Source organism: Gasterosteus aculeatus, chromosome 7 (assembly GCF_964276395.1).
Source record: "Gasterosteus aculeatus chromosome 7, fGasAcu3.hap1.1, whole genome shotgun sequence".
NCBI classification, from domain to species: Eukaryota; Metazoa; Chordata; class Actinopteri; order Perciformes; family Gasterosteidae; genus Gasterosteus; species Gasterosteus aculeatus.
This window is the reverse complement of record NC_135694.1, coordinates 13,481,461-13,507,691: the sequence shown is the minus strand read 5'-3', so window position 1 is coordinate 13,507,691 and position 26,231 is coordinate 13,481,461. Positions and strand designations below refer to the sequence as shown.

The following is a 26,231-nucleotide window of genomic DNA, read 5'->3' as shown; positions in this document are numbered from 1 at the left end:
GGCCATACTTGTTGCTGTGGTGCTGCAGTAAAGTCTAGGAAGATAAACTGTTCAAATTGGTACTTAATTAGGGTGATGAGTGCTTTTGTGTGCATGACCTTCCTAAACTTTCAAAGAAAACAAAAAATTAGCAATGCGATGATTCTCTTCAGTAAGTGAAAAGGCTGTCGCCATTGGTATTCGCAGTTCCCAATGTTTAAGTGAGCATTGGTGACGTTGATGAGCTGCTAAACAGAACTTATTTCATGATACATATTTACTTTGTTCACACACGCACCTTTCTTGATTTATGCTTGTTGCAATCAGTATGCAAAAATCCTATTTTATGATTGGAGGTTCTAGTGCTGTGCTATTTAAAAACTAGAGCTTACAGTGAATCTGGAAAGTATTCACAGTGCTTCACTTTTTCCACATTTTGTTATGTTACAGCCTCATTCCAAAATGGATTAAATTAATTATTTTCCTCAACATTCTACACACAACATACCATAATGACAAAGTGAAAAAATCTTTTTTGCAAATCTGTTAAAAATAAAGAACGAAAACATAACATGTACATAAGTATTCACAGCCTTTGCTCAATACTTTGTTGAAGCACCTCTGGCAGCAATTACAGCCTCAATCTTGGTATGATTCCACAAGCGTGGCACACCTATTTCTGGGCGGTTTCTCCCAGTCTTCTTTGCAGAACCTCTCAAGTTCCATCAGGTTGGATGGGGAGCGTCGGTGCACAGCCATTTTCAGATCTCTCCAGAGATGTTCGATCGGGTTCAAGTCAGGGCTCTGGCTGGGCCACTCAAGGACATTCACAGAGTTGTCCCGAAACCACTCCTTTGTTATCTTGACTCTGTGCTTCGGGATGTTGTCCTGTTGGAAGATGAACAGTCGCCCCAGTCTGAGGTCTGAGGTCCAGAGCGCTTTGGACCTCGTTTTCATCGAGGATGTCTCTTTACATTGCTGCATTCATCTTTCCCTCAATCCTGACTAGTCTCCCAGTTCCTCCCGCTGAAAAACATCCCCACAGCATGATGCTGCCACCACCATGCTTCACTGTAGGGATGGTATTGGCCAGGTGATGAGCAGTGCCGGGTTTCCTCCAGACATGACGCTTAGCATTCAGGCCAAAGAGTTCAATCTTTGTTTCATCAGACCAGAGAATTTTGTTTCTCATGGTCTGAGAGTCCTTCAGGAGCTTTTTTGCAAACTCCAGGCGGGCTGTCATGTGCTTTTTACTGAGGAGTGGCTTCCGTCTGGCCACTCTACCAAACAGGCTTGATTTGTGGAGTGCTGCAGAGATGGTTGTCCTTCTGGAAGGTTCTCCTCTCGTCATAGAACAACGCTGGAGCTCTGTCAGAGTGACCATCGGGTTCCTGGTCACCTCCCTGACTAAAGCCTAGTTTATGCTTCTGCGTTTTCAGAGCGACGCAGACGCAAGCCCCCCTTGCGTGTCCCTTAGGTCGCTTTTCACACCTCCTTGCGTCCTTGCGTGTGTTGAGCCATTTTTCTAGGCTTGCGTCGAAAGCGACGCAAGCAACGCAAGCCTCCCGCAGCGCACAAGGCTGCGATTGGTCTGCTAACTACATCCTTTACAGAGTCTCACATTTCCGCTTTCATAGCCCGATAGCGCCATTATTAAAACGAAGAATGTTTACGAGAGAACGGATCAGATTGAAGAGCTTTTGTCGGAAAAAATGCGTAAATATGACCGCTTATACAAGTAGTCATTGGCGGGTTGTAGAAGCAGGTTGGATTAATGGAGGGAGATCGCCGCAAACGCCGGTTTGCCGGTCGAGAGGTGCACAAAGTTATGGAGGAAAATACAGGACAAATGTGTCCGCAATGAAAAGCAGCAGTGGCGATGCACGGGCCAATAAAGTCTATGATAAATAAATAAATAAATAAATAGACGTGACTCTCTAGGTCGTCTTCAACAAAAACACGTTACTCCGCCTGTTGTTCTGGCGGTGAATTGCTCTGCAACACACGCAGAACCATGAATGGAAACAAGTGCGTCGACGCAACGACGCAAACGTAGAAGCATGCGCCAGCCTTAAGGCCCTTCTCCCCCGATCGCTCAGTCTGGCTGGGAGGCCAACTCTAGGAAGAGTCCTGGGGCCTCATTTATAAAACCTTGCGTAGAATTTGCGCCAGAAGTGGCGTATGGATGAAACGTAGGACGTGCGTACGCACAGAAATATTCAGACTTATAAAACCGTGCGCACGCACGTCCTACTAAGTTTTCCCTTAATAAATCACAATCACTTCTAAATGCAGCGCAGCTTTTGCGGCTTCATGTCACGCCCATATATAGTCTGTGGAACGCCCACAAATGAATAATCATCGATTGCGAAGAAACATAACTTCGAAGTCGAAATGATCATTGGCGAGGTGGAAAGAAGTCTAATGCTTTTTGGAGGGCACAGTATGGACTTTACTAATGCCAAAAAGGCACTTGAGTGGCAAAAGGTTGCAGAGCAACGCTGCAGCCTCACAAACCTCGTACCGTGGCCGAAATAGGAAAAATGGTCTGACATCAAAGTGGATGCAAAAAAGCGTTTAGTGCGCCATTGCCAAAGTGTGCACGGGTGGGCACTTGATGAGAGACTGGCGGCAATGATTGGGAATCGGGGGCAGGGTCTAGGCCAACACAGCTATCGGCGTCAGGGGGGGGGGGGGTCGAGGCACGTTTGGAAGCTGTGCCACATTATGTAGCACAGCACATGCCAGCACGATTTGGCACACCTTTTCAGGAATAAACAATAACCCCCCTCCAGTGCAGTCGAAACGAACTTTGCCATCACTAGAGGCCACTGTGCTCATTGGGACTTCAATGCTGCAGAAATATTTCTGTACCCTTCGCCAGATCTGTGCCTCGATACAATTCTGTCTCTGAGGTCTACCGATAATTCCTTGGACTTCATGGCTTGGTTTATGCTCTGACATGCACTGTCAACTGTGATGCCTTATATAGACAGGTGTGTGCCTTTCTAAATCATGTCCAATCAACTGAATTTAGCACAGGTGGACTCCAATCAAGTTGTAGAAACATCTCAAGGATGATCAGTGGAAACAGGATGCACCTGAGCTAAATTTTGAGTGTCATGGCAAAGGCTGTGAATACTTATGTACATGTAAGTATTCATTGAAATGGGCAGTAATATGTACATGTTTTCATTCTTTATTTTTAACAGATTTGCAAAAAACGATTTTCCCTTTGTCATTATGGGTTTTTGTGTGTAGAATGTTGAGGAAAATAATGAATTTAATCCATTTTGGAATGGAATGGGCTGTATCATAACAAAATGTGGAAAAAGTGAAGCGCTGTGAATACTTTCCGGATGCACTGTATGTTGTTCAGCAGCATTAAAGGTAAATAAGAGTATATTTTTACCTGGCATATTTACCATAAATACTATTTTGATTTACTCTTTTGGTTATCCTAATTATGCCCTTGCCAGGCCCATTATAGAGATTTGGGGTACCAAGGACTCCTACCGCTTTTGTAAATTATTATTACATTTCTAGCCCCTGTCTGAGTAAATACAAAAAGTAAAGCCCAAGAATATTCATGTGGACTAACTACACATGGGTCTTCATACAGGGAAGATATTGTCTCCCTTGCAGAGTTGTTAAAACGCAGGCTGCATCTGCAAAGCGCTGGAACCAATTTGTTACCCTCAATTACCTCTAAAAAAATGTCAACTTTAGCAACCTGTCCCGCAATCAAATTTACTACAAGCTTGGCAGTACAGGCAAAAGCTATAAAGTTGGACAACAGCCTGTGGATTGGACTAGCAAGAATCATTTTTCAGGTTTTCAATGGATTCACCCGCTCAGACCACAATGTGAAGCTAATACTCACATAATTTTGCATATTTAATTTTTTATGTTTAGTTGACAATACACATGAAAACGACTGCAAAATTTAAATATATTATCCTGCCCGCTGCACTAGTTGCCTTTTCATTCTCCACAGCATTGTTCTGCTCATAATCTATTAAAGTCTAAAATGCAAAAAGCCTTATAGCCAATATAGATCAATATTAAATATTTTTCACTCAAATACAATTGTTTTTTTCCGGGAAGGATAGTACTGAAGGGGTCTGAGACATCCTGTATTTTGCACAATGGTTCCCATCCTTGCACGTTTATTTCTTTTGAACATTTTTAGTGTAACCTTCTCTTCATCTCACATCACCATACTCTTACAGAACATTGTTTCATTCAATTCATTTTCTGTACATTAACCTCTTTGGCAACCGATTTGTAAAAAGTAAGATTCAGAGAAAAGAAGGACAAGCTGCTGTCTGTAGCAGGTTGCTGTGGTAAAACTGTGTTACCTGACACATTGACCCATGCTGGTTGTGTGCGTTCTCCCAGGAGATAGCAGAAGAGCTAGGTTTGCGGTCTTCTGATAGCTCAGAGGAGGAGGTGCTGACGACTAGGGTGGTCCGACGCAGAGTTATCATTCAGGTAAAAAAGCATCAGCGGCTGCAATTGTGCAGCCTGAGTGGCTGTGGTTTGGGAGTAGTAGGGGTTTAGTGCTCCTTTGTGATTCTTCAATATATTTTACTTGCTTGGCACAAAAGTTACACGCGGCAAAAAGCGAAATTTCTAAGTGTGTAAAATGGCCTTCATGACACTTTTCTTAATTTGTCCCTGCACACGCTGTTTTCAATTGTTTCATGTTTATATTATTTTCTTTGTTGTTCTAGCAATTAAAGCCCCAACGTGTCCTTTACTTCAGAAATCCTTAATGCTAGAGTCAATAAATAGACAGGAAGACAACAATGCAAGAAACCACTTTAGATGAATTTAAACTTTTTTAATTTTTTTACAAAAACAAATTTGTGCAAGAATGATCAGAATGATTTGTATAATTCTATAGTTGCATCAAAGTCACTGTAGATCTGATGGTGTTAGTCATGAATTATGCTTGAAATACTTTAATAATAGCATGTTGGTTCTTCCCTTGTGTGCATTAACATGCTAACTGACAGTATGTGTTTTTTCTTTTTACAGGCTGATACCCTACATGATATCCAACCACAGACTGTCACAGAGGAGAAGTACAAAGATGAGCATGGAAACACGGTAGTTAAAAAAGTAAGGTTTCATTCAAAGATCTCCAGCATATCCTGCATTCACAGTTCTATTTCTTTGCCTGCATGGCCATAGATCCTTACCAGTTAACAGTTTTCACAGAAAAGTCATTTCCTCCCTGTTTTGTCCACCAGATCACTCGAAAGGTGATTCGTAAATATGTGTCAGCAGACAGCATGGATACACAGGAAGTGACCATAGAGGGCACACACCAGGAGACGGTACAGATTGAGGAAGGAGACACTGTCTCCAGGGTACTGAAGAGAACTGTGCTTCACAGTGAGGGAGATCAGAAAGAGGTCAGCATCATCTACTTTGTACTACTTTCAAATGGTTTTATAGAAGCAGCAACACTTTAAACTTTATTCATGTGTTAAGACTGCATTTACAATGTTAATAATTTGATCATGAAAATAATTCTTTTGCACATTCAAATGTTGTACAAAGTTCTAAAATACATACAAATAAAAATGCAACCCTGTCATTGGAAAATAAGAAAAATGGCCAGTTAGGGTTCCAAGATGTAAGTCACCTCATAGTGAAACAAACTTAAGCTGAATCCGTTACAAATACCTGTGAGGCATATCGAAAAACTGTACGTCGCTAACTAACATCATATTCCATGTAAATATTTCCCTTTAAATGAGATGTAGCATCTATCAAACATCAAACAGTGTGCAAATCATCCTTATTTAGGTGCTTAATTCTCTGTATAATTTAAAGAGACTAGCATTACCTCGCAAACATAAAATTTGTGAGGTCTCACAGCTGTGCTTTGCACTAAATGCTAAGATCACTCAATGAATCCCAGTGACAACACTGCATGCATATATTTAGTAAGATACTTTTTTATATATAATATATATAGCTGAATTAGTCGTCACTTTAGTAGCACTTATGATGGCACTTACTTATAGCACTTTGTAGTTTGGCTTTCTTGAAGAAATTATGCTTTCTTGATTCTTGTTGTTCTGATACTCCACCCTCTTGTTTGAATGCAATTATTGTGAGTCGCTTTGGATAAAAGCATCAGCTAAATGAAATATGTAAATATTGTTTGTTGTCTTAGTGTGCTAAAAGTAGCCAATACGTGCAAATAAGAGGACAATTGTGGGTGATAGAAATAATACTATTTTTATAGCAGATGAAGTCTGGCCCCAATAACCAACCCGATAAAACATAAAAGTACATATTACATATTAGTACAGAATTATACATAGCAGATAACATTGTTGCTTTGACATCAACTAATGTTCTCTCCAGTTGACCATTTCGGAACCCCTGGCCGCCACTGTGTCAGAGTTTGAGGTTGAGCCCGTGCAAGGTCGAAAGGTCAGCAAGGTTGTCAAGACAACAGTGGTACGAGGCGAGAGGACAGAGAAGCAGACTGGAGACCCCTCACTGGCTGCAGATCTCCCCTCAGCTGGACAGGACTTTGAGACGGTCTGTGTTTCCAAAACTAAATATCAATGCATTCTATGAAAACAGATTCTATGTTCAATGTGTCTTGGAGATTATCTGCTGGTCATGAGAAGAAATAAACAAATGTGGAGGTGCTGATGATCTTTACAAGTCCTTTCATTAACTGCTGCTACCTATGTTCAGTAATATCTCGTCAGTAATTACTGTAGAGCTAATCTTTATGTCCCATTCCCAGTGTCTCTTCTCTTTCCTCCCTCTGATCTGCCTCTCCTCCCTCATTCTTTACCACCCAGGCATTGAGTTATGCTGGAGGCTTTGGGAAAGTGCTCCTGCCTCATGTAGTTGAGAAAGCTTTTGTGCAAGACGACGGTTCTGTGGTTAAAAGGTCGGACATCAGCATGGGAATGTGTCAACAATGACCACAAAGAAACTTAACCTTCGAAGCATGGCGTGATTGCACTCGCTTCTCCCCATTAATGTTAAAGACCAAACTTTGATTTTAATTTGTACACTGACTGAGTAAGTGACTGAGATATGAGTGTTGCTGCTTCATCATGTCTTAATCAGAAAGTTGCAATCTTTTCACTAATAACTAATCACAAGGTTGAAATAGAAGTATTGCATTTGGTTAATTAATTTGTGTTCAAACACACGTGTTTCCATAAAGAAACTTAAATTTAAAAAGTCAGGCTCCTTTCATCTTCAGAATTTTACCAACTCATCAAATGTTGTTTGTTGCTGAAACAGACTGACTAACTTGGAGTGAATGGTATGAAAGTCTACAGCTGCTCATATTAAAATGTAATTATCGAAAACCAGAATTTTGCTTTTGAAATATCATAGTTAAAATTTGGAAACTCCAAATTCCATCTATTGTTTACAATGAAACATTTTATGATAATTGTCAGGAGAAATTGGGTTACGACAGGCTTTATTGTTTATCGCCATTTTTTGCCTTTTTTGCCATATCTATCTCTCTCAATATTGTAATGCAACATTCAATCAAATACTCTTGCTTCCCTGTTTCCTTCCAAGAAAAGAGTTTGAAAAAATTGAAAAAAAATCAAAAGCCTGTGTTGGTGTGCATTTTAGATTATACTGTGGGCACAATAAGAACCTGATGGTGCAATTTTTAGAAAATGTATCAAGATAAATTAACATTAATATTAAGTTGAAGGTTTTGATTATTTCTCATTTTCATTGTTATACTGTATTTTCTGTTTGTATAATTTCTATCAACTCACTTTCCGTTGGGAAGTAATTAGGTTGTTTAACCATGAATTATATAGAATTAGTTTTGTGAATGTAATGTTTTTTTATTTGATTCGATAATAAATGATGAATCATTTTAAAATTTCCAGTCGTGCATTTCCACTATCAAAGATAGTGAGTACTGAAATGTGGCCCATTCAACCCTGATCACATATGAACTTGGAACAAGCAGTATCTGGCTAGTCCATGCCTGTAAGTTAGCCTGGATATGGCGTGACTTTTCTTTCTGCTTCTTGCAGAAGCCACATGCTTAAGTCACTAACCCAGCAGAAGACTGTGGTGAGGGACGGCCAGGGGAAGCACGTGCACCTGGAGCGTCGGGACGACAGCCGGGATCCCCTGCAACCCGACGCACTGCAGCAGCACCTGCACCAACTGCTCCAACGCTACTGTGAGGACCACCAGACAGAGAAGGAAGATGAGAATTTTTACTGACCTCCCTTCTACAATTGATTAGATTTTTATTTTTATTGTCCCGAAGGAACTTTGTCTTGGAAACGTACAGTCTTAGCTGTTTAGAAAATACAGAATAACATAGAGCATAAAAAAAGTTAAACAAACAAACAAACAGCAGCACAAGCATGTGTCGGTGTCGCCTGGAGAGCAGCGCCACCTGTTACCTATTAGTGTGTGAAAGCCTTTGGTGTCGTACGCTTCCTCTGATCAAGATGTCCCAGGTCCCCCTCTAGTTGTCCTCACCAATCACTGGACTCAACTCTTTGTTGAAAGATTGAACAGTCTGTTATCCTTTCTTCCTTCCTTCCTTCCTTCATTCACATTGTGTTTCATTTTCTTTTTTGTGACCGAAGATGGAACCCCCCCCCCCATTTTTGATGGATGATTTTTTTTTTGGCTGCTGTGGTGTGGTATTGGTACAATGTACAGAAGTCGATGAAAGACAAAATAAGGCGTCTTAGACGTTTGATCTCACGCACAGGCCTCATCTCGATAAAAACATTTGTACATTGAGGAGCTAAGAAACTCATGATTGGATGGTGTGAAACTAAAAGAAATGCAAAGCATTTAATAGAATCACTCAATAAAAATGTTGTACACGCTGTATATTCAACTGCAGAATAGCCTCCATCCATCCATCTTCAACCGCTTATCCGGTTCAGCTCCAGCAGGGGACCCCAAACTTCTACCAGCTCTGACTGGGGGATCCCAAGGCGTGTTGAGATATAATCTCTCCACCTAGACCTGAGTCTTCCTCGGGGCCTCTTCCCTGCTGGCCATGCATGGAACACCTCCCTAGGGAGGCACCCAGGGGGCATCTTTACCAGATGCCCAAACCACCTCGACTGGCTCCTTTCAACTTAAAGGTCTGTTCACAAAGACGGCGTATTGCTGCTTATAGTGTGCCCACTTCCTGCATTAGACCTTTTTTTTGTCTTTCTAATTTGTGTTCTGCATTCACATTTATCTTTCACAGAGCTGCCACTTTGTTGTGTGTTTATATACAGTGTGTCTCCTGAGATGGAAAGTAGAGATGTGGGATGTTTTGACACAGATTGACCTCTTACCCCCTCTGTCCTCATAGCTACTGGTTTCCTTCGGTCACCCTCCACATGCTGCTTCTCCTCACTTTCTACCGCATCAGTGATTATGTAACTGTCCTCATTGAGCTTTCTAAGGGAAACTGCTCGCCAAGTCTTCTTGTCAACCAATCCCATGTGCGGAACCAGACCAACAATAAATGTGGTGCACACAGCTTTTTTGTGTTTTGAGCTAAATCTGCCGTAGAGCTCCATTGTTCAAAAACCCATGAAATGATCTACATTACTGCCCATTTCAATGATGTCCATCATGACATGTTCCTGTTTTTAGGTGCAGTTATCATGACAAAGTCTGATTATAAGATAACCTTTTAGTGCTTTTCACTCTTTCAAAACAGTTGTCACTGTGATATCATCAGGGTTTTATCTGACGAAAGGGACGCAGGGGATCCCAGTTCAAAACTGTGTTTCTTGGGTTTCAGATATCTGCAGTGAATAATGCACTTAAGGACCTTGCATAAGTGTTGTAATTTATTAAAAGTCAATCTATATACAATGTCAAGAGTTCTCACCACAGCACCAAATGTGGTTTCGGAATCCCTGACAAAATATAGTCCCTAATAAAATAGTGTATTTCCTACGGCAAAAAATTTGTGACTTTATTATTTTGAAACAATGAAATGGAATTTTGGAGCAATTTTGAACCAATGGGTTTGGGGCTGACAGGCAGTTAAACACAAACTAACATGCTGTTGATTTTGGTCTTTTTCATATGGTTTCTTGACAATAATAAAATATGGAACAACACCAGACTTACCCTTTAGGTTTTTAGAAACCACACATAATGTTGAGATGCTTTGCGGTTATTGTTTTGGCTATTGTTCTCACTACTGGCAAAGGTTTGACACATCAATTTCCAATCCTAGTTAAGTCTTTCCAGTGACATCAGTCATCACACCTTTCCTGTTTTTCCTTATTTTATTGTGCTCCATTTGTAGTCTCTGTATAGTCTAACGGTTGAAGTGGTGTGTGCGTTTTAGTGTTTGAATTTTTTCTGCACCCAAAAGGTGAAGACAAATGAAAGACAAACAGGATTTGTACGACGAATAAAAGAAATTCATTATCAATTTGATACGTGTGCATCTTGTTTCCATGTTATTGATAATATAGACATATTAACAGTGCAAATATCTATGCGGGGATGTATGACTGCCTCAAATTATTACTAAAAATCAAACGCTAACAAGGCACAGCAGCAGAACAGTAAAACTGTACACGAGTCAAACATGGAGTGATCATTCTTTCTCAGAGAGATAAATGAAGATTGGTGGTGTCCACACTTTTGAACAGTATTACAGCTAATGACTAATAAAGTACAAACTGATTTCTCTATGAAACTCATTCAAAGAGACCATATTTGGACGAGAGCATGGCGTCGGGAAGGAACGAGGCCCCCTTGGGGCCAGGTACCATTAGTACCATAAACGCTAAGTTAGCAGCTAAAGGCTAACTAACCAGCTAGCAGGGTTAGTGAAATGCTGGTGGGTATGTAAAACAGTACAGCATGTATTGTGAGATGCATGTTATGGTAAAATATGTTATAACATTGTCTTGTGCTAAACCCGTGTATCAAGTGTGTGTATTTGACCCTGAGGTGCAAAGTGCAGGATGACAGGGGTTGTCGTGGCGCAGGGGTAGGGAGGGTGTGCTGGGAACCACAATGTTGGTGGTTCGAGTCCTGGCTGCCCCATGTCGAAGTGTCCCTGAGCAAGACACCTAACCCCTAATTTCTCCCCGGGCAAAATGTAAAAGCCATGGGTTAAAAATGTAATGTAAGTCACTTTGGATAAAAGCGTCAGCTAAATGACCTGTAATGTAATACAAAAATTTAATTTGCGGCTGTGTCCTGAAAAGGTAGGGTGGTCAACTCAATCTCATAGACGCTTTATCAAATGGAATTCTGTTCATGGCCTTGGTTCATATCTTATTTAGTATGAAAGTTTTCATATCTGCGTTTCTTCCTTTTCGGTCTTAATTATAATTCGCACCTGCCACTGAGAGGATGACCTTGTTGTGTGTGTATAAATGCTCTGTTTTCACTGCTCGGAGACGCCATTTACACAGAATGTAATACGTGCTTGTGTATTCGACCTCCTGCTTGCAAGCAATAATTCAACTATTTTGGTACAGCTTGAGCCAGATATATCTGCGGAGAATTGCTCATGTAATCTTTTTCTCTTCTAAATAAATGTTAACTTTTTGACTTTAATTGATTAACTTGTCGCGATCATCAACCAACTCGGGGGGATCGGAGATCCCGACAGTATACACACAAAAAAACATTAAAGGGAAAATAAGCAAAAAATAAAATCCAAACAAAGTCCTTTGGCATATACTGAAAGTTTTATTTGATATTTCTTAAACACACACATACATCAGACTTGTCCCTTCATGGTAACAATACTATATATACCTGTGTCCCATCACCAATGCCAATCCATCTAAGAAACAAAATGTGGTGTGTGAGGGCAAAATGTCATTGACAGAAGAATGCAAACGGTTTTCAAAGCAAAAAAATTAAGCATTAAGCATTCGAATCTAAAGTCTTTTAAATATGAACCTTAAGATATGAATCTGCAAGTGAAGCAAACCATTCCTTTTTCCTTTCATTTAACAGTGACAACTAAATAGCATAATTGTCACTGTTATGACAGGAACTAGAATAGTGCTTTCGTGCCTAGTAATTCCACTCTAAAATTGTAATTCTCTCATTAGAAAAAACAGGCTCATAGGAAAGCCTTAATATAAGTGAGAGAGACAGGCAACAGTATCACAATATAAACAAAACAACAAATTTGCTGATAAAAATTACCACCTTAGTTCTCTACCCTATGAAAATATGATTTGACTGGAAAGTCACAGAATGTTTTTTAAGAATTGTTTCATGTAGTCCAAACACTATTATAAGAGACTCTTGTTTTCACAAGCCTTGTGACGTATAACACATGTTTGAATAGATTTTTGCTTATAAAACATGAAGTTAAAATTACTAGTAAACATATTGGTACCAATCGCAAACCACAAAACATATTTTTTAACTGAGCAGGCCCAGTCATATACATACATATATATATACTGCTGAAGATTAAGCAAAGAGAGCCATTCACATCCATAACCAAAACAGATACACTACCAAAACAAAAGCAAGCCTGTGACAGATCTTTAACAGACAGCAATTGTAGTAAAAAGCGGTTATGTTATACATTGGTCATTGTGCCAAAAAACAAACCCCACAACAGCTCAATGTGTGCACTATTCAAATGAAAAACGGTCAATATGCGATGAGTGGTTTCATAAAAAATGAATTAACCGGAACATCTGCCTCCTCTGAAAACCACTTCTATCTTAAACACACTTATCTAAAAAGCACACTCTCTACAGAATTATATAGTCAAGATTGGACGTTTTTCCATGGTTTTTATGTTTTTTTCTAGACAGAGTGGGCAGGGAATGGCTTAGGGATTCGACGGCCACTTGGTAGGTGGGGTCTGTTTGTCTTACTGTAGTAGGCTGTAGGGTGTTGTTGGGAATACTCCCATCAACTGAGAATCAAATCACATGCAGATTAATTACAAGATAAAAACACACAAAAATTTCCAATGTAAAATATGTTGTCATTTACTTGTGCTTGATATTTATTTTTATAAATTGGAATTATACATTTTCAGCCAACACGTATCCTTAAGTATATAAGTAATCAAGGTTCCATTTGGCACCTCACTTTTTCGAGGTTGGGATGAAAGGTTTGATGCAAGAACGTGGACCTTGAGTTTAGTTTGTTTTATCAATTACTCTTTTCAAGATGAAGAATGAACTGTCAAGCTCTTGTTAAGTCAACATTTAGAATACTGATTATTTATTACAGTTTGAAGTTGAGGGCAATCCCTCTAATTCATATAGCCAAAATGACCAAGATAACAGAATTCTGTCTATGGAGCCAAATCCAGGTCAGAAATTTTGTTATTTGAAAATTTCAAAACAAATGTGAAACTGAAAGTTCAAATTTTTGGTTCTTGAACATTGAAAAATCTAAATTATGAAAAGTATTTTGGGTTGAATATAGTTTTGACTCAGTTTTAGAATTTCTTTGAATAAAATGTATTTTTTCATTCTTCACTTGTATTTATTTTTTGATATTCACTGCATTATGTTTTTTGGTTGCAGATTTTATATTCACGATTGCACGCCTCACTCAGTTGATGCCCTGCCCCCTACTCGTGGTCAGAAGTCTGAATGTGAAAAAAAAAGATCCAAACGCGAAAAATATCTGAAATTGAAAATATAAGATTTGAATCTGAAAACATAAAATCGGCAACCAAAAAATACAATACACCGAATATCAAAAAATATATATTAGTGAAAGTTTTTTCAATTAGTAAATATTTAATGGAAAAAATATATAGAATTGAGTCAAAACTATATTCAACCTGAAAATAATTTTCGGCCATTTATTTTTATTTTGAAGACGTTGTATTTTTCAAACAAAACTTAAGCCTAGTTTATGCTGCGTTTTCAGAGCGACGCAAGGAAACGCAGACGCAAGAGCCCCTTGCGTGTCCCTTGTGTGCCTTTTCACACCTCCTTGCGTGCGTCGACCCATTTTTCTCGCAAGCCTCCTGCAGCCCGCAAGGCTGCGATTGGTCTGCTAACTACATCCTTTACGGACTCTCACATTTTCGTTTTCATAGCAGAATACCGCTATTATTAAAACAAAGAATGTTTACGAGAGAACGGATCAGATTGAAGAACTTTTGTCGGAAGAAATGCGTAAATATGATCACTTCTACAACCCGTCATCGGCGGACTATAAGGACGCGCGGATGGCCTCCGATTCATGGAGGGAAATCTCCGCAAACGCCGGTTTGCCGGTCGAGGGGAGCAAAGTTGTGGAGGAAAATACAGGACAAATGTGTCCGCGATGAAAAGCGGCAGTGGTGATGCACGGGCAATAAAGTCTATGATAAATAAATAAACAAACCAACGTCTTCCACAAACAAAGACGTGACTATCGAAGGTCGTCTTCAACAAAAAACGTTACTCCACCTGTTGTTCTGGCGGTGAATTGCTCTGCAACACACGCACGACTTTTAGAACCATGAATTGAAACGAGTGTGTTGACACAACGATACGTAAAGACGCAGAAGCATGCGCCAGCCTGTCAATTTTCAGGTTCACATTTGTTTTTCAAATGATCAAAACTTTTGACCTGGATTTGGCTCCATACCTGTCTACCAAAGAAACTGTACAGAGTTCTGGAGGTAAAGAACTGAGAGGTGGTGAGCTCACTTGGTGGGAACGGTTGGCGAGCCAGAGCGGTGGAAGTGGATGTTCTGCCATTTGCTGTCCCGGCGGTGCCAGATGCGGGTCTCCTCTGACTGCATGGTGCAAGGCATGCCGTTGCCATCAATATACTGGGTGAGGCGGATATAGGCGATGCAAGCAGCCTCCTCCCCGATCAGGTGGACGTGGGGGTTGAGCAGGATGGTGTGTATGGGCTGCTTCCCCTTGGACAGAGCTGCAGAGGATGTTATTGATATAATTTTTTCAATAAAAATAGGAACATTTTTCTGACTATCACATTGGTTTTGTGAGGGCTTAAAAACACAGTGACATGAAAAATACTTTTCTTTGTACTCATTCGTACCATTCTCAAAGTAGAAGCGGTGGAAGTCTGTGCCCTCCACCAAGTTGCCCATGGCTTCAGGCTCAAAGGATGTGAGGCCGGGATCACAAATCTTGCTGAATTAGAACAACAGACACAGAGCTATCAGACTCACAGAGAGATTTGCTCAAATACATCAGGTCAAAGTACATTTAAAGAAGTGGACTAACGTGTAGGCTTCAAAGTCTCCATTGTTGATGGCCTCAATCAGTTGCTCAGTGACTTTAATAATCTCCTGTTTACGAGCTGAGAGGGGAATAAAAAAGAAAAGGTTAGATTAGATGGAAAACACAAGCCTTAATAATAATATGACATGGGGCACAAATTAACGGAACCAATGCAGAACATGAGTAGGATGATGCAACACCCTCCCTGGCAAACTGTGTGTTTATTTTGGATATTTTCATAAAAAGCCTGACACAGCAAAAATAATGTGATGGACTTCACTTTGCAAACAGTCTTAGTACCGATGACCTTTACTGACACTCAGTAATCAGATTGCTGTTATCAATCAGTTTGCTAATGGGGTCCCATATGCAAACCGTTTATCTAACTGAATAATTATATAAGATTATGTATTGGAATATTCCCATATTCCAATACATAATAAGCCTTTACTATGTCTGAATCTGTAAGAGTCTCTGAAAGAGTAGATGCAAGAGAGGATATTGGATTACCTGAACAATATAAAATAAGCCTTTAAAGGCTATAGTAACTTTATTTATTTCAGGAAATGAGCTATGACCGATATTCCCAAAAATGTGTCTATTTTTTCCTTTTTATATTTCTGTTCTCAAGTAAGGGAGTCAGTTGACCATTTCATTATATTCTGTCAATTAATCTGGCGAACATCTGCTCTTTGGCCAACAAGATGGATGAGCAACTGCTCCTCTAAAAAGCTTAAATGGGCCAGCAGATCCACGCCTTGTGCTTCACTGAAACCTGGCTAAGTGAGCACATCTCGACAGAGCGCTGCATCTGGTGGGTTTCAACTCCTCGGAGTACGAACGTAACTGCACTGTAGGGGATGAAGAGGAAAAATGTTTCTATATTCCAACATATATTAGTGTTATTATGTTTGTTGTGTAAATCTGGATATAGATTTAGATATATTTAGGTAGAAAATTAGGGCTGCAACTAACAATTGTTTTGATAATCGATTAATCGGTCGATTATGTCAAAAAATGAATTGATGAATCGGATTAAAAAAACAGCATTAAAAAAACAGCATTAAAAAGCTTTAATTCAACCCTTTATTCTAAAACAGAACTGCAAATTCACATTGCAAAAATACTTCAGCAAGTACAGGTTGCTCCTTGCACATTATAATAAAAAATTAAGATAAACACAAATGAGGAAATTTAACAAGATTTATTTTAATGTCAGAACTCACAGACGCACACTGTCGCAACTCTCACACTCAAGACACACTCGAAACACACACCCATGTTCACTTAAAGCTTATTCATTACATTGAATTGTTATTATCATTGCACTACAATGATAATTTACTTAAATGTATACACCACATCTAAGTACAGCTAAAAAACAACCAAGTGGAGGCTTCTTAATTGGCTTTACAGCAGGGCTCTTCAACTAAAATGTGAAGAGGTCCAGTTAGAGAAAATTTCTAGAAGCAAAGGTCCAGAAGATCATAATGTGACTACTTAGTGTGATTAAATACAGGAATAGAGTTGTATCAACATTTGCATGTAATCAATACACGACATTTGCATGTAATCAATCCACGACTAACAAATCAAATGAATTCAGTACGATTCTAAAACTCCTTTGACAATATTTATTGTCACGTAACAAAGAACTGAACATATATGTATGACTGCAAATATAAATCATGTTCTCTCAAATAACTAAATAAAAGTATGGCTGCATCTAAAGAAAATAAATAAAATGTCTGTAAAGGTCTTCAATTCAGAAAAAATAAAATACCGGGAAGAGAAGCTTGAATTTCACCTTTTGACACATTTTAACTAGGGTGACCAGATTTTAGTTTGTGAAAAAGAGGACACTTCGCCGCAAGGGGGGGGGGGGTAGTGTATAGCATGCCGTACCATGACCATGTGAATGCATACAAATGTACCAAATGAAATGACAAAAATGACACAAATGACTATATGAACATCTATTTATTGAACGTTAACAAAACTGCAAAGTGCAAATGTAAAACAAATCTTTTTTGTGGCATTTAGTCTAGCGCTCCTTTAATGTGTCTTAGTCCATATATTGAAGCAATAATGATAACAAATAAAGAAATAATAAATACTTTATATAGTCACATATTAAAATAAGAAAAGCTTCCAAAGGATCACGGCCGAGGTGAAAAGATGTTTTTTTTTTTTTTGTCTGTCCGTAAACTTACAGTTACGTTACGGCATGGCTGCAGATGTCATATGCTGTAAACAAAGCAACTAGTGGAGGCGGCAAGGTGCTCAGTGTTGCCAAATTGGAAATGGTATCGTACCAAAGGCTCAAAATGGTCGTATTTGGAGGATAATTAACGTGTATGTGGCAACATTGAGGTCGGTCGACCAATGACTGTTCTCTCTACAGTCAGAGCTCGCGAAAGAAGGTGGAACGTAAGGGAAATACCATTTCCAAAACTTGTAAGGGCGTAATAACTAGTTTGTGAAAGAGCCAGAGAAACACAAATATCCGACAAAGCAAAATCCCGGACGTTTTTGGAATCGCTGCCGACGCATTTTTAGGTCTCAAAAAGAGGACATGTCCGGGGAAAAGAGGACGTCTGGTCACCCTATTTTAACAATTGAACAGTTTAATATATATATATATATATATATATACACACAATATATATATATATATATACACACACACACACACACTCTCCCACTTTTTTGGTAAGTGGAATTAAGATCTAGTTTTTCCTGCCAGGATGTTAAACCTGGTCTTAATGCATCAGGGCTGTTCTCCTCCTCACGTGGAGGAGCTCATTGCGCACTTGTTTCAATTCATGGTTCTAAAAGTCTTGCGTGTCACCTCCAGAACAACATGTAGAGTAAAGGCTGGCGCATGCTTCTGTGTCGACGCACTCGTTTCAATCCATGGTTCTGCGTGTGTTGCAGAGCAAATTATTGCATTACATTACATTTAGCCGGCGCTTTTATCCAAAGCGACTTACATTACACGAGTCCATTACAGCCTGGACTCGAACCACCAACCTTGTGTTTCCCAGCACACCTTCTCTAACCCCTGCGCCAGATCACCGCCAGAAAAACAGGCGGAGTAACGTGTTTTTGTTGAAGACGACCTAGAGAGTCACGTCTATTTATTTATTTATCATAGACTTTATTGCCCCGTGCAGACACTGCTGCTTTCGACGCAAGCCTAGAAAAATGGCTCGACACACGCAAGGACGCAAGGAGGTGTAGAAAGCGACGCAAGGGACACGCAAGGGGGTCTTGCGTCTGCGTCGCTCTGAAAACGCAGAAGCATAAACTAGGCTTAACGTGTTTCTGTTGAAGACGACCTAAAGAGTCACACAAAGGTGTGTGGAAGTCGTTGGTTTGTTTATTTATTTATCATAGACTTTATTGCCCCGTGCATCGCCACTGCTGCTTTTCATTGCGGACACATTTGTCCCGTATTTTCCTCCACAACTTTGTGCACCTCTCGACCGGCAAACCGGCGTTTGCGGCGATCTCCCTCCGTGAATCCAACCCGCTTCTACAACCCGCCAATGACGGGTTGTATAAGTGGTCATATTTACGCATTTCTTCCGACAAAAGTTCTTCAATCTGATCCGTTCTCTCGTAAACATTCTTCGTTTTAATAATGGCGGTATTGTGCTATGAAAGCGGAAATGTGCGACTCTGTAAAGGATGTAGTTAGAAGACCAATCGCAGCCTGGTGCGCTGCGGGAGGCTTGCGTTGCTTGCGTCGTTTTCGACACAAGCCTAGAAAAATGGGTCGACGCACGCAAGGACGCAAGGAGGTGTGAAAAGGCACGCAAAGGACACGCAAGGGGGTCTCTTGCGTCTGCGTTGCTCTGAAAATGCAGAAGCATAAACTAGGCTTTAGTATGAACAGAAACCAGTGCGTCCATTGAGGATTAAATGTTCTTGTCCATTTGTTCCTCATTTTTCTCACCTGTCCCACTCTCTCCCTTTCTCCGTCTCACTCGTCTCGTTGTCTCAAATTTCGCTACCTTTCTTTTCTGCCTACCGTCTTTTTATTTGAAATTTGCTGCTACCTCTCCGGCTGTCCGCAGTATAGAGAAGTTATCGTCTTGCCTGGAATGCAAAGGCTCATTTGGTCAAATGGTATCACGTGGGATGGTTTAACTTGAATGCAATTGGTGCTGGGCTTTAAGGCACTACCGTAAAGACGACCAAAGCTGCGCCGGCCGAAAAGTGCGCTATCACGTTTAAATCACAACATTGGTCCAGGTGGGACGGCTTCTGGGTCCGGATCCGGACCGCGGTCCGCCAGTTAGTGACCTCTGCTGGCATAACATCAACTACTGTAAAACCCACAGTATATGCACAAGCGCACTAGACTACCGTAAATGACAACATTAAAAACTACATACAAATACATTTGTCAACAATAACCAAGAGCGCTTGTTGTCAACAATAACCAAGAGCGCTTGTTGCCTGCTGGAGGCTCCTTACGTTCTTCAAGTCAAAACGGGACAACGTGGTGCTCCTGTGCAATGTTACGTTGAATTTGCATATATTGTATTGACACACTGTTTTAGTTTATTTAGTGTGAAATGCTCGCACACCTTGGACGACTTTACTTGAACAGACGTCTTTGCCTGCGGCATGTGACTCAGAACTGGGGCGCTGCTGGCTGCGCTTTCCTCTACGTCGACTCGGCTCTTTTTTATTTTTGCTTTGCGCGCAAATCCGCAACTCATTGAGTGACGTAATGATTGCACGACACAATGAATCGATAATGAAATTCGTTGCCAACACTTTTAATAATCGATTTTCATCAATTCGTTGTTGCAGCCCTATAGATAATGATTTACAGTCAGAGGGAAAGGGAAAGCTAGAAGGAGGCCCACAGTTAGGCCAGCCATAATAAGACTCCAATCATGCAAGGTTGTAGAGCTACAGAGACAGAAGAGTGCCATCTTAAATATTGCAAAGGCCCAGGAAGAGTGTAGGGCTACTAGCAGTGGGGCAAAGGTCTGATGAGTGTAGGCGCTACAACACCGAACCAGGGGGGGCAGGTATGAACGTATATTTGTGTCTTTATTATGCAACCAAAAGAACAGTTTTGAGAGCAAAATTCTTGCATTCCATTGGTCTCGGAACAAAAACTTTTGAGTTTGGACGTAGTGGGCGGGGCATAAGCTGCAGAATGAACCAGGAGTTTCTATTGTTGGTTGTAAATTGAAATGTTTTGAAGTTTTGAAATTGAAGTGTTTCCAGGACTCCTACTCCTACTCCTACTAACTACATAGATATGTTAGCTTAGTATTATGTAGGCAAAAGTTAATTTGTTTTGTTGCTTTTGATTCAATTATTACATTCAGACATTACATTGATACCGTCTACACTACCTCAGGTAATAGCTTAATGTTTCAATTGTTTCAATACAGCCTGTGGAGTACACTGTAATGTCCTTTTACCATGTCCATACATCCAAAATCCCTTTCCAGAATGATGCACGTGAAGCCACGGAGGCTGCACGACCCTGATTTTCAATGTTAACGGCCACACCTGAAGAACCTCAGGGACAACGGCAGGGACAGAGTCAGATGATGGAGAGATCTTCAGTGCAAACTGAAACGGCTGGGCATGCACTCAATGAGGCAGTTAAATGTGTCATTAGTCTGTTTTTTACCTTGATGTGCAATTACGCAACTGTCATGTAATTGTGCCCTTTTGGACCATTTGAGTTTTGTTGAGTTTATTAGAAAGTTATTTGGTTATGGGCAACTATTCTTTACTTTGGAATACTTGGATGAGGTGTGCTTGGCTGAGAGGGCAATTGGACTTCATGTGAAGACTACACAAGGCACAAGGGCCTGAAAGTCTATGACCTCATCAAAATGATGCAGACAAAGCGAGAAGAGTATCGCAGTTTCTGTGTTTATTTAAAAAAATTAAAAAAAATCGCAAATTACGCATTTGCCTCAGAGGGCTTTACAATCTGTACACATGCAACATCCTCTGTCCCGAAACCCTCACATCGGCACAAGAAATACTCCCCAAAAAATGAAAATCCCTTCCATGGGTAAAAAAGGGAAGAAACCTTAGGGAGAACGTCAAGAGGAGGGATCCCACTCCCGGGATGGACAGACTACAATGGATGTCATGTGTACCGAATGAACAATGTAAAAGATGTACAATACATTCAATTCCTATAACAGAAATTATTCAAATAATTTCGAGTAGCAAGCCAGACGCACGGCAGGACCACTGCAGGGACAACCACTCTGAGTAGGTTGACTCAGAGTTGATTGAATCAACTCTAAACAGCTGTTCTGAAACCGAAAACTCAGGGTTTCCTATCTCAGGGTAAATAAACTCGGAGTTTATGGTTTGACTCAGAGTTTGTTAAACCTCCTACTTCAAACGGACCCTGGTCTGCGATTGAGCCATTACGGTGAGAAAGCCTAACAATTTAAGTCCCCTGCCTCACACAAACACATTGCCTGATTGTTCTTCCGCTTCATGCCAGACTCTCCAGCACTTGTTTTACGACGGATCACCTGTTGCCAACCCTGCCTGCCCCTGTTTAACCCGCTATCCCAACTCCCGATGAACCTACCGGCAGGGCGGCAAAAGGTGATCCGTCGAAAAACAAGTGCTTTGTCCTATCGTTATTCTGCCTGCTGTTCTGGAGCTTAAAATAAAAGGTCAAACATCCCCTGAGCCGTGTGAAGTGCATTTGGGTCCACACAAACCATTACAGTGGGCTAATGTTAACGTCAAATGCACACAGAAAGAGGGGCTTCATGTCAACACAGCAGCCCACCATATCGTTCTTTAATAAAATACTATCAACATGAAAGCAAAGTGCTGCTGCATTTAAATACTTTTGGCAAAATACAAGGTCAACTTACCTCCATGTTGCAGGGGGCAGTCACCTCCCGTCAGTGTTTAATGGCGGAAGCAAACACCGAGTGCCCAGTCAAACCACCAATAGAAACTCCTGGTTCATTCAGATCGCCAAAGTTTTTGTTTCGAGACCACGACACGTTTATTTTTATTTTTTTTGAGCAAAGGTTTTTGTTTTGCAGCCAAAAACAAATAAATAATTTATTCTCAGTTTATATATTTTTACTTCCAAACTTGAATTTGGTTTGTGATTTAAGAAATTTGCTTTGTTTGCATATTAAAGACACAAATATACCTTCATACCAGGCTAGCATCAACACACACAAGACAGTTATGGGGTTAAGATAAAGGGGGGACATGTTTTGTGTCGCGTTTAGTGAGTTCTGTCCGATGTTCACTCTGCTCATTGTTGTTGGTTACTTCAATGGAGTAAACCTCAGCAAAGAACTGCCCAAATACGGATAGCATATTAAGTGTAGCCCAAGAGATAAAAACAGTCTGGACCACTGCTACACTGTAATAAAGGATGCATTTTAATTAGCTTTCAAAAGTACTGGACTACTCATACAATACTGAAACAAGCTGGAAAGCATACCCTCACACGGGGAACGATTTTGTTGGGAATGGCATAGGGGTTTTAGTTAATAGCTAGTTTGAAATAAACACTTAAAACGAAGTTATACAAAATTCCTCTTTTTGACTTTTTTTAAATGAGGAACTGACTGACATTAAGATTACGTGCTCAATGTGTGGTTGCACATCATGTGTGTCAGACACCTCTTTTCCTTCATTCAGTGTGGAAGTTCATTAACTTTTTTATCATCTGTGTCTTGAAATATGTGAGTAAGTCAGACATAATCAAACTCAAACCACAACCTGTAGCTCGTAGTATTAAAGCCCTTAGATATCCTCTGAGCAATGAAACAAATCATAACCATAACTCTTAACAGACAAAGGCCATGTATGACCTGTCCACTAAGAGTCTATTAAACCTGTTTCATCCTGCTTCATCCTGCTCTGAAAATGGCACACCTATGATAAAAAGTGTAATAACTCTGTAACTGCTTTGTCTATCTGGACAATTAGTTTCTATGGGGATACAGGGGAACCCCTGTGAATGTTCTGATGTGTAATCAGTTTATATGTTACTGGTGAAGAAATAAATCACTATAAGACACAAAGAAAACCATCACATTTTTTTAATCGCCTGAAATCAAATCACTATCAGCCCTCTAAATCCTATAAAACATGGAGATACCAGGCTAAAGGTCCATCTACGTGATAGCACAGTGTGTGGGCAGTACAAATGTTTCAACCAATGTACCACAAACAGGTTTAATAGGGGCCCTGAGCTAACGTTCGCTCCTGAGGCCCCTACCGCGGATCGAGTACATGGCACTGGGCCAGCCATGACTCACTAAATGTAGCAATAAGGCCCATGAGAAATGACATACTGAAACTGATAGATAATAATACAACATGTAATGCATTTATACAATAGACAGAAGGAGTAACACTGTTAACAGAAAGGTCTGATCATCCCTACCTCTCACGTCTTCGTCCTCAATGGTTGTGTTGGCACTATCACTGGACTCCTGTGAAGAGACACATTAAAACACATTAAGTGTCCGCAGACGCGAAAGCACATCAAACAGCAACCTCAAACATACAGGATCATTGCTGTACACACTACATACAAATATGCCAACACCAATTTACTGGATCTGCTGTAGCTCAAGTCAGACAATATTATTGCCTTGACCAAATTGATTGGTTGATGCAGTCTAAAAGTTTAATGTTGAAGCAGGAAATGAGTCTGTAGATTACAGGTCATTTAGCTGACTCTTTTATCCAAAGCGACTTACATTGCATTTTTAACCCATGGCTTCTTTTCCATTTTTGCCCAGGGAGCAATTAGGGGTTAGGTGTCTTGCTCAGGGACACTTAGACATGGGTCAGTCGGGGCTCAAACCACCAACCATGCGGTTCCCAGTGCACCCTCTCTATCCCTGCGCCACAACGACCCCATGTAGAATGTGTTGGTAGTTTGGAATAGATCTTTTTAATAGTAGTGAGTTTTTCTGTTGTTCTTAATAAGTGTGGCATACCTGCACGTTTAAAAAACTGTCTGAGTATCTATTTTTAGAGTATCTTACGTTGCATGACATAGTACTTGTTGAATGAGCTTAATGACATTAAAAGAGCAGAATATTGCATTGGCAGAATTAATACATTCAACAAAATGCTTTTTATATATGATGCTAAACAAAACACTATGCACAATAACTCATAGTGTATTTGTACAATGTCATTTCACAAAGCAAAAAATACAAGCATCCACGTATTCCCACAATGTCATCGGATGCTACATGCCATACCTGCACATAGACATGGGAGATTGCAGGCTATTCACACCTTTAGTGTCCATGGTTTTGCATGGTGTTTATTTTGTTTCAAAAACATGCAAAATCCCTTATGACAAAACCATGAAACATTTTAAAATGACAATACTGGCTTTTTCAGAAGACCGATAGGAATAATGACAGAACCTCATTAATTAATTATTATTGTTAAGATCTTACAGGGTGACAATCACAAACATATCCAAAATGTTATATTATGTAGTATAGAAAAATGTATAAATGATGATTAAGTGAAAGAGTTGATAACATGCAATATTTTACAGAAATGTCATAGTCCCTTGTAATTATCACATGTGGCGAGTGTACAAAGACACACATATCATCATCATCATCATCATCAGAAGCAACACTGAGGCTCCATTAGAGGCGCAAACATTTAATGCAAACTACTTGTTCACACTGATCAGCTGTGTACCTTGTTTCCATCAGCTGGGTTGTGGATAATAGTGGTTTGAGGCTCCTTATTTGAGAGGACCAACATAGTGAGAAGAGAAGATGGTGCAGAAAGGAAGTGAGTTAGAAGTAATGTTGCAGAATTTTTTTAAGAGGAAAGGAAAAGATTTGCAAGTTTCTACTCAAACAGATCACTACAGCACGACTACAAACACACACACACACACACACACACACACACACACACACACACACACACACACACAGGATGTGATGGTTAGTGGAAGGTGAAATTGTTCCGTGTACATCAAGTATGCCAAGTCTTTCACATAGATGATCGAGTCTGACAATAACATGACAATCACTGACATTAAACACAGACACCATGAAAATTATCCCTCAACACATGTATATGTGTCTTTTCTGGCAAACCACCAAAGAATTCCCATACACAATACACTGGATGCAACAGAGTGTGTTACATTTTCAAAATGCTTTTACAAAACTGTTTGCTGTAGAGCAGGGGTCTCAAACTCATTATAGGTACGGGCCAAATGCAGCCCACTTCGACCGAACACGGTCCGGACCATCACGGTCGACAGACAAATGGGCATGCCATGGTGCAGGAAGAAGACACGGGTGAATGGGACTTTAAATATCGCCCTCATCACGTTTACAATTGTTCACACCTCGCTGAGCGCGGCAGTTTCTCTCACCAGCGGACAGAGCCCACTACTACTACACTACCGAAAACGAATTACTGTCAAAATGCGCGCTGTTTTTCAAACAATCAAACATTCACGTGGAAAAGTCGGTTTTGAGAGAGCAATTTGCTCGTTCGCAAAACCTGAATCTGCACGCTCAAGATGGTATTTTCTGCGCACTTGCAGTTTTTGACACTAAGGGGGCGGACCCAGTCACCATGGTATCTCTACATCTAATTGGTTACAAACCCTGCCTTTGGATTGGCTGGAGTTATTCAATTCAATTAAACTCATTTTATTTAGTGTAGCCCAAAATCGCAAATTACAGATTTGCCTCAGAGGGCTTTACAGTCTGTACACATGCAACATCCTCTGTTCCGAAACCCTCACATCAGTTATGCATTCACAGAACTATAGAAGCCCATTTCCACAATAAAGAAAGATAGAAAGTTGAAATTATGAGATAAAACGTTGTCAAAACACAAATGACACCGCTCTGTAACCGTAGTGCACCGTAGATGACAACCAGCTACAACCCTAATTTATAGGGGTGTAACGATTCATTCACTGAATCGATTAATCAATTTATATTCCTGCGATCCAACTGAATCGATCTGTGCTCCGCAAATCGGCATTCCGGA

The 26,231-nt window shown here is 40.2% G+C and overlaps 2 protein-coding genes across 56 annotated transcripts in view; one reads left to right on the top strand and one right to left on the bottom strand.

The window, feature by feature from the left end:
- The window catches only part of ank2b (ankyrin 2b, neuronal), a 150,492-nt gene extending 140,067 nt beyond the window's left edge, over window positions 1-10,425 (top strand). For 40 of the 50 annotated variants that reach the window (XM_078105837.1, XM_078105838.1, XM_078105819.1 and 37 more), the window contains 6 exons: window positions 4,381-4,473; window positions 5,023-5,106; window positions 5,238-5,402; window positions 6,367-6,546; window positions 6,819-6,910; window positions 8,037-10,425. In XM_078105837.1, the coding sequence (XP_077961963.1) occupies window positions 4,381-4,473; window positions 5,023-5,106; window positions 5,238-5,402; window positions 6,367-6,546; window positions 6,819-6,910; window positions 8,037-8,232 (810 nt within the window). In that variant the 3' untranslated portion in view covers window positions 8,233-10,425. The remainder of the gene's footprint in view (window positions 1-4,380; window positions 4,474-5,022; window positions 5,107-5,237; window positions 5,403-6,366; window positions 6,547-6,818; window positions 6,911-8,036) is intronic. The other 10 variants (XM_078105843.1, XM_078105858.1, XM_078105841.1 and 7 more) reach the window with 3 other exon arrangements.
- Window positions 10,426-11,677: 1,252 nt separating this feature from the next.
- The window catches only part of camk2d1 (calcium/calmodulin-dependent protein kinase (CaM kinase) II delta 1), a 70,312-nt gene continuing 55,758 nt past the window's right edge, over window positions 11,678-26,231 (bottom strand). For 2 of the 6 annotated variants that reach the window (XM_040181671.2, XM_078105859.1), the window contains exons 14-19: window positions 24,909-24,953; window positions 23,617-23,665; window positions 15,186-15,261; window positions 14,998-15,092; window positions 14,640-14,868; window positions 11,678-12,895 (exon numbers count right to left, since the gene is read on the bottom strand). In XM_040181671.2, the coding sequence (XP_040037605.1) occupies window positions 12,892-12,895; window positions 14,640-14,868; window positions 14,998-15,092; window positions 15,186-15,261; window positions 23,617-23,665; window positions 24,909-24,953 (498 nt within the window). In that variant the 3' untranslated portion in view covers window positions 11,678-12,891. Of the gene's footprint in view, window positions 12,896-14,296; window positions 14,869-14,997; window positions 15,093-15,185; window positions 15,262-23,616; window positions 23,666-24,908; window positions 24,954-26,231 lie in introns of those variants that run through there. The other 4 variants (XM_078105860.1, XM_078105861.1, XM_040181672.2 and 1 more) reach the window with 3 other exon arrangements.